The following is a 15,874-nucleotide window of genomic DNA, read 5'->3' on the forward strand; positions in this document are numbered from 1 at the left end:
AGTAATTGAGAATTATTTAAAAATGATAAACAGTGTTAAATGAATTATTATTATTATTATTATTATTATTATTATTATTATTATGGATTTATGGAAGGAAAAAAATTAAATTAAACATTTAGATCCTGCACTTTTATTGTGCAGGTTTGAGCCATTTCACAAATATTTTTTAAAGGAATGTCAATGTATTTTGACCTCCAGAAAACACATACTCATGTTGATCAGTCTAATGTGGCACATCCGGATGACTATATTTATTTTTTCTTGTACTAAAAAAAACAGTTTTAAGAATCTACCCTCGTGTTTCTTGAAATTGAAAAGAAAACTGTACAAAAATACTGATAAAAGAAACAATTTGCCATATGCAATACTTATGCAATACTGCCAAACAACTACCACAGACAATACAGTGTACCGAGTTTTATTGCTTACATAATTTAAGAAATAATGGTTTGCAATATTATTTTGATGCGTTAAAAATAAAGGTTTAACCCTTTGGTGTTTGATCTCGTCTTGTTGCCCTTCAACATGGAGAGCGTCATAGATCAAAGACAAAGCCGAAAGGAATCTATGGCATCAACACCGTGGCACATTTAGCTCCGAGAGGTTCTAGGACAAGTGGCGCGTAAAGGGTTAAAACCCTATTGCTTTTTTGGAGTAGAAATGGACCTCTTTTTTTTTCTGAAGTGCAAATGGAAAAATGTTGCAGTGAGTTAACCAAATAAAGCCAGTAAGGAGAAGGCACGCACATTCTTTAAAAGTATGGCTAGCGTTTAGTTCTCATATACATACACAACTATTGTACCGCCATTAGTAACACGTTCTCCAGCAGAACTGCAATGGAATGCTTTAAATAACTCTTCTCGGCACCCATTAAAGCGTGTTTTTTTTTTTTAAACCTTATGATTAGTGATGAGCAACATTTTTGACCAGATTTTCGTGCAAAAAAGACGCCCATAAAAAATTTGTTGAGCATCAAAAAAATTGTGTCGCCCAAAGACTTAAATGCATTCGGTGAATTTGTTGCCGTTTCGCGAATTTTTAGGGGAAACAGGTCACAGTCGTCCATCACTAGTTATGATCGTGTTTTTTTTTTCTTTTCATTTTTGTGCTATTCCAGTAAACATTTCTCAAACGGACCATCTTTACACAGCCCTGGTGCTTATTGTTATGCATTATCCTTAAACTCCTTCCAGTTATTTTTAGCCATCAATTTTCTATCGATGCATGAGATTGTATAAACGTATTTATAATACTCAACTTTCTCCCTTTCCCAAATTTATATGAATAAATTAGGCCCTTTTAGACCTTTTAGATGAATGGATTTCAGTATCCAAACACTGTTTGCCCTCTTGAACATTAGATTTGTGACATACAAATAAATGGATTTGTTTCATCATCACTATCATTGGCGTGAGTTGATTTTGCAAAGGAGTGTTACACTATCCCTTTTTTGCATTGCACTTTTGTCTATATCTCCTAAGTCATAGGTTCCTTCACACTTGTGTCTGATGTTGGGTTTCCATGTACGGAATGTGAGAGTGATCCATGTTAAAGTCATCCAAACTTTCATAGTCACTTATGGCTAATTCTGTATCCTCAAATCCACAGCTAGCTGAGACATCTGATAAAGAAGCACCCACTGAATTGTGCAAGGTTAAAGATACATTATCTGTGCTTGTCTTTTCCAATTTTTGGTTTGGGCCTGGACCAAAAGTACTAAACGAGTGACCAGGTTGTGTAACAGATGTGTCAATTTCATTTGATAAATGATGGGGTGGAAGGTATTGGCTGGGATGGAACTGTGGCCGTCTTATACAGTTAGGACTAAGTGTGCTTGCCACAGATATTGGCTGCGATTTAGGCAGGGTGTCATAATGTTCTTGAAAATCATCTGGAAGTGGAGGTGGAAGCTGATCTTGGCTTAAATAGTCTTCGTGTTGGGGAGGTGGGTAGTCACTGTCAATGTCATAACCACCCAGATAATAATCTGTTTCCAGTTCTCTCGTGCTTCCATGGTGAGCCGATGTTCCATCAGTTGTTTCATAATTGGGAACTTCTTCGATGTCAGACAAATGATCATTTGGCATCCAGTCCGACGTGTCCCAATGATATGCTGGAGGAAGAACAAAGGAAGGAAATATTAATATACAGTCAAAGAGTAGAGATAAGTGTTGCTGTGTGGCATGCACCTGTTAATAAAAGAAAGCCATGCTTTATCAATATCATGTTTATGTATACACACGGAGGCAGCCATGTCTTAGTAGCATCATCAGTGTGTTATCAGATTCTACAAGAAGCAAAAAAGAATCATATCATATTAGATGAAATGTTACTGCATGCTAGGACCTGAACTTTAACAGAAGCATATTGGAATTTTGGCACGTGCTGAACAGACATTTTGCATGAGAATAAGCGGGTAGGTGGGAAAATTGGTAGGAATAAAGACAAAGCTTTCAGAAACAATTTTTTCACAAGCACAACAAGTGAGTACAAAAAAAAACTGGTGAGTCAACAACAAAATGCAGATGGACCAGAGCTACAAATGTCACCTCTGTTGTAATTTTGTCCCTGATCCATAACCGAAGCTGTTTGATTCAGGGAAAGAAAAACAAACCTTACAATCAATGAAAAACACAGGGACACATTATACCAGTTCTTTATGCAGTCATCAATAAATACCTGGATTTTAATTCATCTAGAAGCAGATACTCAGCATAAATAAGCATAATCAGTCCTCCCTTAATAGATCTCAGTGGAACTATAAATCTGGACACTCTAGTAATAAGAACTCATTGGCCCATGCTCCGGTTCAATTTGATGCAAAACAGTAGGAATTATTATTATTTTCCAACCGATTGACAGAATTCCTACTATTCTTATGTAAAGGTGTGGCTTGATTTTAAGGCTATATTATTCGATAAGTGGACAATATATATCTTTAGAATGAATCATCATTGTCATCGGATGGGTATGCTGGGTTAATTAGGGGGTTGAAGGTGAAATAGTGTAGTATGGAGCAATATAATATCTGGATAATGTAATATCACCTCAACTTTAAGACTAATGGAGCGTTTCTTTGTCTTATTTTGAACAAATTTTAATTTGTGGGTTGAAACTTGCCTTCTATTCACTGGCTATGATAGGCCAGCTGAGAAACACTATGGGGGTCATATAAAATGTAAATAGACTCCGAACAGAAGTGCACCCTTCGTGAATACAGAGCTAGAATGTACATATTCACCACGGGGATGTCCTATGATGGTTCAAAAACATACTTTAATACTTACATTACTAAAATGTACCTACTTCTAGTATATAGGTATCTTTTTCCTATGTGTTCTTTCTTTTTGACCTCAACTCACCTATGTCTAAGGCTAGTTTACATGCAACATCCACTATCATCTACTGTCCTCCTTGCAGTCTTCTCAATGTATCTGGGCTTGGTATAGCAGTGGGCAAACAGCTCTTTGCACTTCTGGGTACATCTATCCCCCCCCCCCCGACTGCTCTGAAAGGTTGTATGGTGGCAACGCCATCATTAGATCTTTCGGCATACTACACAATTCAAAAGTTTGATCGTGAAACAAATTAAGGAATATATGTCCATCTCCTCTTTGGAAAACTAGAATGTCATTAGATCATATTAATAATTAATGATTACATGATTTTACATGAAGATCCAAATTACAAAAAGATCCATTATCCAGAAAACCCCAGGTCCCGAGCATTCTGGGTAACGGATCCCATACCTGTATATGCCTATAATATGCCCCTCATTTTATTTTATTGATGTAGAACCTAATAGGGAATATTATGTTTCCCATATGTTGATTGTGGTACAGGTATGAGATCCATTATCTATCTCGCTTAGACTCCATTATAATAAATTATCCACATTTTTAAAAATGATTTCCTTTTTCTCTGTAATAATAAAACAATAACTTGTATTTGATCCCAACTAAGATACAATTAATCCTTTTTGGTTTATTTCTTATTGAAATATTTTTTTTATGTGAACAAAGTATAGAGATCTAATTTATGGAAAGATCCCTTATCCAAGGGTCCCAAGCATTCTGAATAGCAGGTCCCATACTTGTACTATCAATATATCAAGATACAGAGGACTGCAATATCAGTTTGACAGGGAAGTAAACCTACATATAAAGCTTATTATAATAAACTAAATTAGAAGTCTAATATCCATTCATGACTAGTGATGAGCAAATTTGTCATTTGTCATGCAAAAGGGCTAAACATTGTTGACTTTTCTGTCCAAATGGCCTTCTTTTGTCATATTGTTTTTTTGTTTTTTTTGCTGCAGCAACTTTTTTTTTTTTTGCAGCAAATTTTCCCCTGCAAATTTTTGCTGCAGTTTTGCAAAAAAATTTCCAGATGGCAAAATTCGGAATTTCACCACAAATTCATGGCTGGTGAAAAAAATTCACCCGTTACTGTTCATGACCATTTTTGAGACTTTAGATTTAATAGCCCACAGCTACATTTTATTCGAACGTTCTTTCAATAAACAGTTACATTTCAATGTGTTTGCATAACTTTACTTAGCATTCTGCAACAGGAGGGGGAAGATTCCATCTGCCATCTATGGAGTTTTTTTGCTCTACGCAATTTGAGTCTGTGCTGGGAGAGGTCACCCAGTGATTTGTTGTGCAAACAGACTGCTGTGAAGTCTCTCGGGCGCATGCATAGTTGTACTTTCAATTGCACTCGACATAAGCATGCACAGATAACAGCACAACGGCTTCAAGAGTGCGCCTATTTTTATTCTATAGAATGCAAAAGGTTACGGAAAAGATGTAAATACCTTCATTTTCAACAGTGTCAACAACATTGTTGACTAGATGTATGACAGTCACTATGGAGGCTTGAGGAAGGGGGAGAGGAGAGGAACAACATAGAGAGGGGAAGACAACAGACAGGTTAGTATCAAACTCCCACAGTACAATGCTACTGTTATTTCATTTCTTATTTACACATCTATACAGACAAGTATTCATACATATACATATATAACTTATACCATGCTCTTCTAGCTTTCTATAAAGGCTATTGCTAAAGAGGTTTGATTTGCCAGTGGAACATATTATCTCTATGTATATTTTCACAATAAACAAAGCCCCACCAAGCCCCTTTGGATGATATTGAGAGAGAATAAAACTCAAGTGTATCTAGATTCTCCTGGGAACCCCCATAACTTGTATAGATTCTGTTCTCAAGCTAGCCTTGGTCATTAATTCCCTGGCCTTGAAGACAGAGCCACCTGCTTGGATATAAGAGCAGTTCTTCGTTTTTCTTTGGTGTGGAGTGATCTATCTATGCATTGCTCTCCCAACTCCCATCAGTAACTCCCTTTTTACAAGTCTATAAAAACCCAGTGATTATTTTGTTCAGGATTCTGACACTTTGTGAGTTCAGAATTCATGGAGTCTGTGTCAAATAAACCCTTTTTTCCTTAGTGATCTCCAGTTGCTCACTCTGGAGAAGAGGCGCTTAAGGGGTGATATGATAACTATGTATAAATATATAAGGGGATCATATAATAATCTCTCTAATGCTTTATTTACCAGTAGGTCTTTCCAGCTGACACAAGGTCACCCATTCCGATTAGAAGAAAAGAGGTTCCAGCTAAATATTGGGAAGGGGTTTGTTACAGTGAGCTGTGAAGATGTGGAATTGTCTCCCTGAATCAGTGGTACAGGCTGATACATTAGATAGGTATAAGAAGGGGTTGGATGGTGTTTAGCAAGTGAGGGAATACAAGGATATGGGAGATAGCTCATAGTACAAGTTGATCCAGGGACTGGTCTCATTGCCATTTTGGAGCCAGGAAAGAATTATTCCCCCTCTGAGGCAAATTGGAGAGGCTTCAGATTGGGGTTTTTTGCCTTCCTTTGGATCAGCTGACATTTAGGCAGTTTAAAAAAAGAGTTAAAAGGTTAAACTTGATAGACGTGCAGGGCCGGCCTTAGGCCAATTGGACCAATTGGGCCCAATTGGGCCCCGCACCTCTGGGGGGCCCCGCACCACAGGGCAGCACAGATAATATTTCCCTCAGCACATGATGCTGCCTGGCCTGCCCCCAACTTTGAGAGTCCAGCCCATCCCCAAATCCATAGGTCTAGCCTGCCCCCAACTCTCATAGGCCCAGCTTTCCTCCAACCTTGATAGGCCCTGCCTGCCCCCAATCCAACCAAGCCTGCTCCCAAACTGAATCGGCCCAGCCCCAAACTAATTGGCCCAGTCCACTCTCCTATTTCCTCCCTCTCTCTCTTACCCTGTGTGCCCCTATTATGTTACCTTGTCTGCCCCTTTCTATTTTGTGCCTGTATGCCCTTATTTTCCTAAATACTTGGTGTGTCAGTAGCCAGCAACACTTTGTCTAGGGGCCCCGCCAACATGGTCCCAATTGGGCCCCACATGTGATAGGACCAGCCCTGTAGACGTGTGTCTTTTTTCAACCTGACTTACTATGTTATATGTTACCTGAATTTACAGCACCATACTATTTAATTGTTTCAGATCAGGAAAGGCACCTAAAAGCTAAAAAAACACCTTATATAATCTCCTTAGTATTCTGTTTTATGACATTTCTGGAATCCTGGATATCCTTATATCATGTGCCTCTATATGATGTATTGTATAATAGTTGTAGTTTATAATTACCTTTATAAATTTAAAACCCTCACACTGATGATCAAAATCAAGTTAATACCAATCTTGGAAAGTTGTATAACAAGACTATGCACCACAAGTTCCATTACTGTGGTCTCCTCTTCAAAACCTACAACAAGGATGTCCTGAATAGTGATGGGCAAATAAATTCACCAGTGTGTAAATTCACCAGGCACAAATCCATGTTTCCCAGCCAGTGAATAAATTTGCGAAACTGTGGCGGAAATTCACCAGTGTCAAAAAACATTGATTTGGACGCCCATTGACTTTAATGTGGGCATCAAAATTGACGCCAGCATCAAAATTCATGTTTCGGGACAAATTCGCCCATCACTAGTCCTGAATCACCATCAGCTACTCTATATTGTGCCATAGGCAGTGTGCTTCCCATACACTATAAAAAGTGAATACACAACCTTGTTTGAATACAATGGTTCCTGTATAACACAGACACAGCGCATCCCATACGTTATAATAGGAAGCTTCTGCCATGAGTATTTTGATCACTGTGGATTCACATGATAAAGAGTAAAAATCTTTTCCAGGGATTATTTACCCATAGTTTACTAAAATGAAAGCTGCTTCATGGTGTTGAAGCAGACACAGTAAAGTAAAGTGGCTGGTGGATTTAAGAGCTACACATTCCCCATGCACAATAAGGGTAAGGCCACACTGGGCGTTTTGGGGAGATTTGGTCGCCTGGCGACTAATCGCCTCGTCTTTGTGGCGACCAATCTCCCCAAACACCTTCCCTCACTCTGCGCCAGCTAAAATGAAAAAAAAACCGCCGGCTCTAATCACACGCGGTGATTCGTTTTCCAAAGTCGACCGAGTCGGAAAACGAACCGCCGCATATGATTAGTGCCGGCGTTTTTTCATTTTAGCCAGCGCAGAGTGAAGGGAAGGCGTTTGGGGAGATTGGTCGCGGCGAAGATGAGGCGATTAGTCGACAGGCGACCAAATCTCCCCAAAACGCCCAGTGTGGCCTTACCCTAAGCAGAGTAAAACAAACAAAAAATGCACCATGCTGTGAGCTTTGATGTTAAAAGGTCTGACATAGAATACTAAATACAGGCAATTATATTGTCAGGCATTGAACAAACTGGAGCACAAGACAGGCAACTATCTGGGCACGTGAAGTCAGCAGTGAAACATTAGATGGTTGTTTCAAAGAGATCAATTGATTGGTTAATCAAAAGGTTCCAAATGGAAAGTGTTAGGACAACAATGGAGTGCTACGTAAGAGCATGTTGGTATATTTGGGCAAACAACTTCAGCAAAGAATCGAATGAGTCAGCATATATCTCTGTTCAATGTGAGCCCAACCAATAGGGTTGGTTATAAACATATATTTTGCTTAGCATTTTCAGGTATATTATTGATTTTAAACTTGGTGCAGTCAACGGTGCAGACAAGTGAAACTGAAACCACTTTCAGTTTTTACATTGATTTCATAAAGTTTGGTTGTAGTTATGTTGGTGGGAGGAGACTTAATCATATTGTCTTCCAAGTTAAAGGAACAGTAACAACAAAAAATTGAAGTCTTTTAAAGTAATACAAATATAATGTACTGTTGTGCTGCACTGTTAAAAACTGACTGTTAAAACTGCTCCAGAAACTCTACTATAGTTTATTTAAACAAGCTGCTGTGTAACCATGGGGGCAGCCATTCAAAGCTGAAAAAGGAGAAAAGGCACAGAATACACAGCAGATAACAGCTTGTTTATATAAACTATAGTAGTACTTATCTGTTATCTACTGTGTATCCTGTACTTGAATGGCTGCCCCCATGGCTACACAGCAGCTTGTTTATATAAACTATAGTAGTACTTATCTGTTATCTACTGTGTATCCTGTGCTTGAATGGCTGCCCACATGGCTATACAGCAGCTTGTTTATATAAACTAAAGGATTAGTAGGGGACAGATAGATAGAATAGAAAATAGTCCACCAATGTTACGGAGATCCCTTATAATACATGAGCGATACCCAGAGTTCCCTGTATAGCCTGCAGCCTTGTGCCTTTATATGGACACAGAACAACCCCTCAGTGACTTCTAATATCCTTATCATTTACAGTAGGGGGTACATTATCCCTTAGAATACATGAGTGATATATAGAGTTCCCTGTATAACTCAGCCTGCAGCTTTGTGCCTTTATATGGTCACAGAACAACCCCTCAGTGACTAATATCCTTATCATTTACAGTAGGGGGTACATTATCCCTTATAATACACGAGTGATACTCAGAGTTCCTTGTATAACTCAGCCTGCAGCCTTGTGCCTTTATATGGTCACAGAACAACCCCTCAGTGACTTCTAATATCCTTATCATTTACAGTAGGGGTACATTATCCCTTATAATACATGAGTGATACTCAGAGTTCCCTGTATAACTCAGCCTGCAGCCTTGTGCCTTTATATGGTCACAGAACAACCCCTCAGTGACTTCTAATATCCTTATCATTTACAGTAGGGGGTACTTTATCCCTTATAATACATGAGTGATACTCAGAGTTCCCTGTATAACTCAGCCTGCAGCCTTGTGCCTTTATATGGTCACAGAACAACCCCTCAGTGACTTCTAATATCCTTATCATTTACAGTAGGGGTACATTATCCCTTATAATACATGAGTGATACTCAGAGTTCCCTGTATAACTCAGCCTGCAGCCTTGTGCCTTTATATGGTCACAGAACAACCCCTCAGTGACTTCTAATATCCTTATCATTTACAGTAGGGGTACATTATCCCTTATAATACATGAGTGATACTCAGAGTTCCCTGTATAACTCAGCCTGCAGCCTTGTGCCTTTATATGGTCACAGAACAACCCCTCAGTGAATTCTTTTGGAGTAGTAGTAGTAGTAGTAGTATTCACTGTATATATTCTGTATACACAAAAGGAGTTTCCCTCAAAAGTCCAAGAATTTAAGAATCTAAAACCCAGCATTTTTAAGGAAGCAATATTCTGACATACTTCGACTCAAGCTAAAATAGACATATAAAAAGTCAATAACTCAAGAGTAATCTTCTTACCATTGTCATCAAAAGAATCTGACTGAAAGGAGTTTAGAGACTGGTTTTCAGAGTTGCTTCCTTTATTGCTTCCAACAAAGCAGGTCACCTCTTCGGTGGCATCCAGCTCCTTGCCTATATGTATAGGAGAAAAGCAGAAATATAATGAGAAATTGTCACAGGTTCTTTAAGTGTTTATGTCAGCTGGTGAGCCTGACCTGGGCACCGTCTTCTCGGTGTTTGGACATTTTGCAGATGTCTACGTGGGTTTACTTAATTCAAAAACATACAGGCAGTTTATTTAGTTCCTGTTGAAACGGATTCTAGTTTATGTGATAAGGCCCTTAGACTGTTTGCCCCACTGGGGCAGCTACTGATGTGCACAATGTTTTTGAGATATCGATGAACTCATGTTGCTTGGTACCATATGTTTGTAACCTTCAGCTATAAGAGGGGGTCAATCAACTTAATAAAGTTCCAAGATCAACCCACATGGTGTTTTCACCTCAAAAAATGGGTATAAACATATAAATTACTTTTTGCCATGAAGATATCCAATCTTGAGTAACCCAATAATGTCATCAACGTACTGTACAGCTCCCAATACTCAAGGCCATTTCTGCCATGGTTTTTCCAGCAAACGAGAAGAGGAATTTGTGATTTTCCCACAAAGCAACTTGCAAGGTAATTGTTACAGGTCTGTGTGACATTAGGAAAAAAAGTTCCCTCTACAAAAGTATGTGACATGGATAAATTGCTTCCCTGTAGATAAAGATTTCCCAATCTATAATCTCTAAGTGCCTACCCCTACAGAAATACTTGTTGAAAGAACATGGGCAATATTAGACATTACTCAGCTATAAAAATAATTTCATAGATTTTAAAGGAAATCAAGTTTTTTTTTTCTATTACACTTAGATAAATTATGAAAACCCATTTGGGCTTTTTTTAAATATATATCACAATGTATTACAGGGACTTCAATGTTACCCATAAATAGGGATGGGCGAATTTTTTCGCCTTGTTTCGCAGAAAAAATGACGCCCATAGACTTTTATGGCGTTGTGCGTCAAAAAAAAATTGCCGCGCATCAAAATTTTTTGACGCCCATAGACATTAATAGACGTCGGCGACATTTTGCCGGCGGCAAAGTTTTTTGCGAAACGAAACGAGTCAAATTCGCCCATCCCTACCCATAAACATTTGCTGCACCAGAGGGTCGAATTCCTATAGGTAAAAGTAATTATGGACTTGGATTTGTAGGAAGACATTAAAAAAAACACTGAGTACTAGAAATGTGAATAGTTTACAAATATTAAGCAACTACTGATCACAATTGTCACAGATATCCTTACGATCACTTGGGGGAACAGAAGTTAAAACATTATAGGCCAATGGGGACATTTGATTCACATTATCATGGTTTCTAGATGTTATTGGCTTTGCTAAGGTTGTGTCACACACAATTAGGATTACTCATTGCACCTGCAATTAACTGAACTATTTGATACTGTTGGTATATTAGAGTGCCCTCCATTGACCAATATTTCAGAACCAATATTGCCCCAGAAATATGGCATGCCCTATTCTTCTTCCTTGATCTCAGTACCTTCTCTGCCTTCTCCATGCTCCCTCTCACTACCTCTGTGACCTTCTCCAAAAGCTACCTACTCATTCTTCCAACATTCTGTCCTCTCTTCCTCCACTATTTTTCCTTCCACCATCTTTGTGACCTTCTCCAGCACCTATCTACTCCTTCTCCAAACCCTCTGTCCTCCCTGCCTCCTCCACAATCCCACTAGTTTTGTGACTTACTCCAAGATCTAACTACTCATTCTCTTAACCCTCTGTCCTCTCCACTCCCTCCCATGGGCTTTGTGATCTTCTCCCGTATCTTCCTACTCCTTCTCTCTCTCCTCTCTGCTTCCTCCTCACTAATACCCATGTCCTTTTCATGTCATTTTTGGCATTTTTATGGTCATATAAGAATTTAATAAGTGATTTACAATCCCTGCATGTTTGTCATTACTTACAGTCATTTCCAGTGTCCCAGGCCCCTTTCCTGATGGAATCACAGTCTGACCGACATGGAGATACTGATGGAAGATTTGGGGCAACACTACACACCACCACACCTCTTCTAGCTGTCAGTATCCGAGGAGACTCAGGATGAAAAGTTGTCATTTCCTGATGCTCTACCCCAAGACCATCTGCCATTTTATCCAGGTTATTTCTTGAATCACTTTGAAAGCAGGGAGTGTAAGCCATGGGTCTAACCGGCACCTGTGGTGGACCAACCTCTTGGTATATATTTCGACTGTCCCCGCTGCTACGTAAGTTTTTAAACTGAATGCCATTGGTTTTGTTGAGCAAGGCTGCAGTGGCAGGATCTTGTACTAGAGTAATGTTATTACGCGAGTAGTTTTTCCTGAATACCTTCTTCCGAAACACAATAAAGAGGATGATGAGGACGAAAATAACAAACAAGACCACTGCTATGCCAATAAGTTCTTCTTTGCCAACATAGGAATGACCTGCCTGTATATTGGGCACTACTACTGGTCTGAGGCCGCAGTACTGTCCAACATATCCATGGCTGCAGTTACAGAAAAAAGATCCAAATACGTTGACACAAGTTCCGCCGTTTTCACAGTCTTCCCTTTCACATTCATTGATATCTTCTTCACACCTTCACAGAATAAAACATAATCGGTTGAGTACTCATTAAATAGTTATATTGTACTTGAGGCTGACATGTCCATCAAGTTCCAACAGGACAATCACAGCAAAAAAAAGGTCTGACAATAATTAGCATATTGTATTATAGAAATGTATATTGCATGACTATGACAATAATAATTAAAGCACCTGTTCCTAATCTTTATTAGCTGGTTTTTTTTCTTCTTAAAGAAATAAAGCCTAAAAACGACTCTGGCTAGAAATGTTGTATTTTATATAGTGAAATTACTGTACCAGCCCAGACCCAGAAGTTAGGCCTGCCTAAGAGTAATTACCTAGGCCTTCAACCTTGTCCATAGCAACTACTAATCTTGGATGTTAGGCCACCTTTTTAGTGTTAGTGGCACTGGGCTGCTGTTGACAAGGAATAGGAATTAGTAATAATCTCTACCGTAGTAGGGTTATCAATGCCATTAGAAACACAAGGGTCAACTGCTACTCATTGTTACACAGGCAGAAACATCATACTCATTATTGCTCATTTCTGTAGTATTGATTTCTTTATACATTAGGACAACAGGTGACATTTATGTTACTCTGTTGAACAGAGAACACAATATTCCACAAATGACCCCAATTGTTACAGTCCATCAAAATAAACACAAACTCAATTTTTTTTAGAGAAATTTGCCTCCTGTACTCCTTTGTTTTCATGTCTGAGATGTTCTACTGGTGGATAGCAAAAGGCTGAAGTTATATCTACAACAGTAACGTTGCATGAATCCAAGTTGGACCTGGTGCCCAATGTCAACTCAATCAACTCAATTGTCAACTCAATTGAGGATAATTCTGGAAATCAAAACATGGCAACTGCAAAGGAACACTACACTGTTTTCAAGTCCAATATCAGACACACCCTCTTGGTTTCCATGACATATACAAAACAGATAAAGATACGATGGTCTTCAGTCACTACTACCTGGAGTATTGTGTTCTGTTCTAGAAACCACATGGTCAACTTATCATTGGCCATTATAATAGATCCTCGTCTCAAGAGAACAAAATATAAGAAACTTTTCAAGACCAGATGTAAAGAACTTTCTGTAATATTTTTAAAGTAGAGGAACAAGATCAGGAACTTCAGAGCACATCAAAATTTCAAGAGGAATAACACAATGAAAAAAAATCTCTCAGGTGGCAAACTCAGGGCAAAGGTTGGAAAGGCTGGAGTTTGATGGAACTAATTTAAATCAGTGATAGTTGAGTTAAAATAATGGAAAGGAAAGGGCTTGTTATTCACTTGGGGATTATTTGATGGTTGTGGTTTATCAGCACCTACAGATGGTGTAGTGCAGCACATTGAGGTCTTGGGGTCAGTTGTGCCTTTGTAATGCATCTGGAGTTAGGTGCCAATTTGTCTAGATATTTGCCTGTAGATATTTTTACTGTCTCTATCTTCCCCTACTCTCCTGATCTCACTTTACCAACCAATATTCCTGCTTTATTCACTGTGTATTAATGACTAGGCCCCATGCTCGTCCTACCTGCCTGCTACCGAATAATGAAGTCCAAATAATTTGCTTTTCTCCAGGTTTATTCAATTACTATTAATCTCACAAAGTGATGTAGTGATACAGGTAGGCGTGGCAAATTTGAGCATGACACTCCGGACCGTCCCACTGATCCTCTGAGCCGGATTGGCTGTCTCCACCTCTGCAGGACCTTGGACGGGGAGCTAGCCACGCCCCCGCCCTGCCCCTCATTTGGCGATGCGCTTACCTGATAACTTTTGTCTCTAAGACGAGTGGACTTTGGTGGTAATATGAGGAGGTCCGTTGCATTTTATGTGAACCCCCCTTTTTCAATCACATCTCCCAGCACCACTGTATTGTGTTTCTGCACCACAGGTGTTTTGGTTGCCTAGCAACGTCCTTTGGGCGCCAAAAGGTGGATTTAAGCGTTCTCTGAGCACTCACTCGTTTTTCTTCCCTGATGAAAGTTCCATGAGGAACTGAAACGTTGGAATAATAAACCTGCTTGCTTTGACCAATCTCGTCCGGCTATAAAATTCCTTGGAGTGCTGCTATTTGTTGCTGTCTTTTATATTTCTATTTGGACTAGCACCCAGGTTATAAACATTGGCTTAAGGTGTGCGCTCCTATCTGCTGCACTATATATATATATATATATATATATATATATATATATATATATATATATACCTCAAGCCATTTAAGCATTTTTACCATTGATAATATTCTTTTCTGGCTCAGGGGGTTGCCAAAATTATAATTACTACTTTAACTTTCTCTTAAAACGAGCAGCTAGCAGAATGATGCATTTTCCATTAGAGACGCTCCCTTACTGGTACTTACGTTAAGCCCCTCAGTCCCGTCCTGCAGTTGCAGATGAAGGAGCTCCCTATAGGATCACACGTCCCACCATTCCGGCATGGATTTGGGAAGCAGGCAGTGACCTCCGACTCACAGTTCTTGCCTATAAATTGAGATGGACAAGTGCACTGATAGCCTGTATAGGAGAAAAGACAGGGAGGTGAATAGGGCAGTCAGTACAAAAACACAGACAGAGCTGCAAGTGCATAGGGGTCAATAGCAAAAGCATGGAGCTTAATTGGCGAATGGTGGGGGGGCTTCCCAGGTTGAAAAAGGTGTAGAATAATGAGGATATAAGTGTCACGTAATGGAGAGTATTAAATCCAACAGCAGCAATCCAACAACACAGTTTTGTCATTTATTTTACACCTTTAAAACATTTTTACACAGCTTAATAAATATGTCCCATCTTCCAACCAGAAAAGCTGTCAGTATTTTAAGGCCAAATTGTGACTCAACAGTGACACCTACTGCCCATATTAGGTCACTTCTAGCTCAATGAAGAAAAGAAAAAGATGTACAATATGTGTAAGTTTATTTGTAACTAGGGATGCTCCGAATTCAGGATTCGGTTCGGGATTCGGCATTTTTCAGCAGGATTCAGATTCGGCCGAATCCTTCTGCCTGGCCGAACTAAATCCGAATCCTAATTTGCATATGCAAATCGTGTGACTTTTTGTTACAAAACAAGGAAGTAAAAAATGTTTTCCCCTTCCCATATGCAAATTTGCATATGCAAATTAGGGGTCGTATTTGGTTTGGTATTCGGCCGAATCTTTCGCGAAGGATTCGGGGGTTCGGCTGAATCCAAAATAGTGGATTCCTATTTGTAACGCGCTGTCAAAGGGGTTGTTCACCTTCCAAACACTTTTTCCAGTTCATTTATTTTTTTATTAGTTGATCCATTTCTCAGCAGCATCTCTGGGGTATCAGCAACTATTGTATCAATTCTAACAGCTGCCTGTAATGAAACCCATAGAGTCAGCTCAGCAGGGACAACGATACGAAATGTATCAACTTAATGTATCAATTTAGAACAGTTTACAGGGTCGGCGACCCCCCCCTCCAAGAGCTGCTTTAGAAGGTGAA

General features: G+C 39.2%; 1 protein-coding gene across 5 annotated transcripts in view; it reads right to left on the reverse strand.

The window, feature by feature from the left end:
- Window positions 1–405: 405 nt before the first annotated feature.
- fat3.S (FAT atypical cadherin 3 S homeolog) overlaps window positions 406–15,874 on the reverse strand; it is a 304,473-nt gene continuing 289,004 nt past the window's right edge. For 2 of the 5 annotated variants that reach the window (XM_041584585.1, XM_018250357.2), the window contains 6 exons: window positions 14,768–14,921; window positions 11,747–12,402; window positions 9,735–9,848; window positions 4,826–4,885; window positions 2,553–2,588; window positions 406–2,116 (listed from right to left, as the gene is read on the reverse strand). In XM_041584585.1, coding sequence (XP_041440519.1) covers window positions 1,497–2,116; window positions 2,553–2,588; window positions 4,826–4,885; window positions 9,735–9,848; window positions 11,747–12,402; window positions 14,768–14,921 — 1,640 coding nt within the window. In that variant the 3' untranslated portion in view covers window positions 406–1,496. The remainder of the gene's footprint in view (window positions 2,117–2,552; window positions 2,589–4,825; window positions 4,886–9,734; window positions 9,849–11,746; window positions 12,403–14,767; window positions 14,922–15,874) is intronic. The other 3 variants (XM_041584587.1, XM_018250358.2, XM_041584586.1) reach the window with 2 other exon arrangements.

Source organism: Xenopus laevis, chromosome 2S (assembly GCF_017654675.1).
Source record: "Xenopus laevis strain J_2021 chromosome 2S, Xenopus_laevis_v10.1, whole genome shotgun sequence".
NCBI classification, from domain to species: Eukaryota; Metazoa; Chordata; class Amphibia; order Anura; family Pipidae; genus Xenopus; species Xenopus laevis.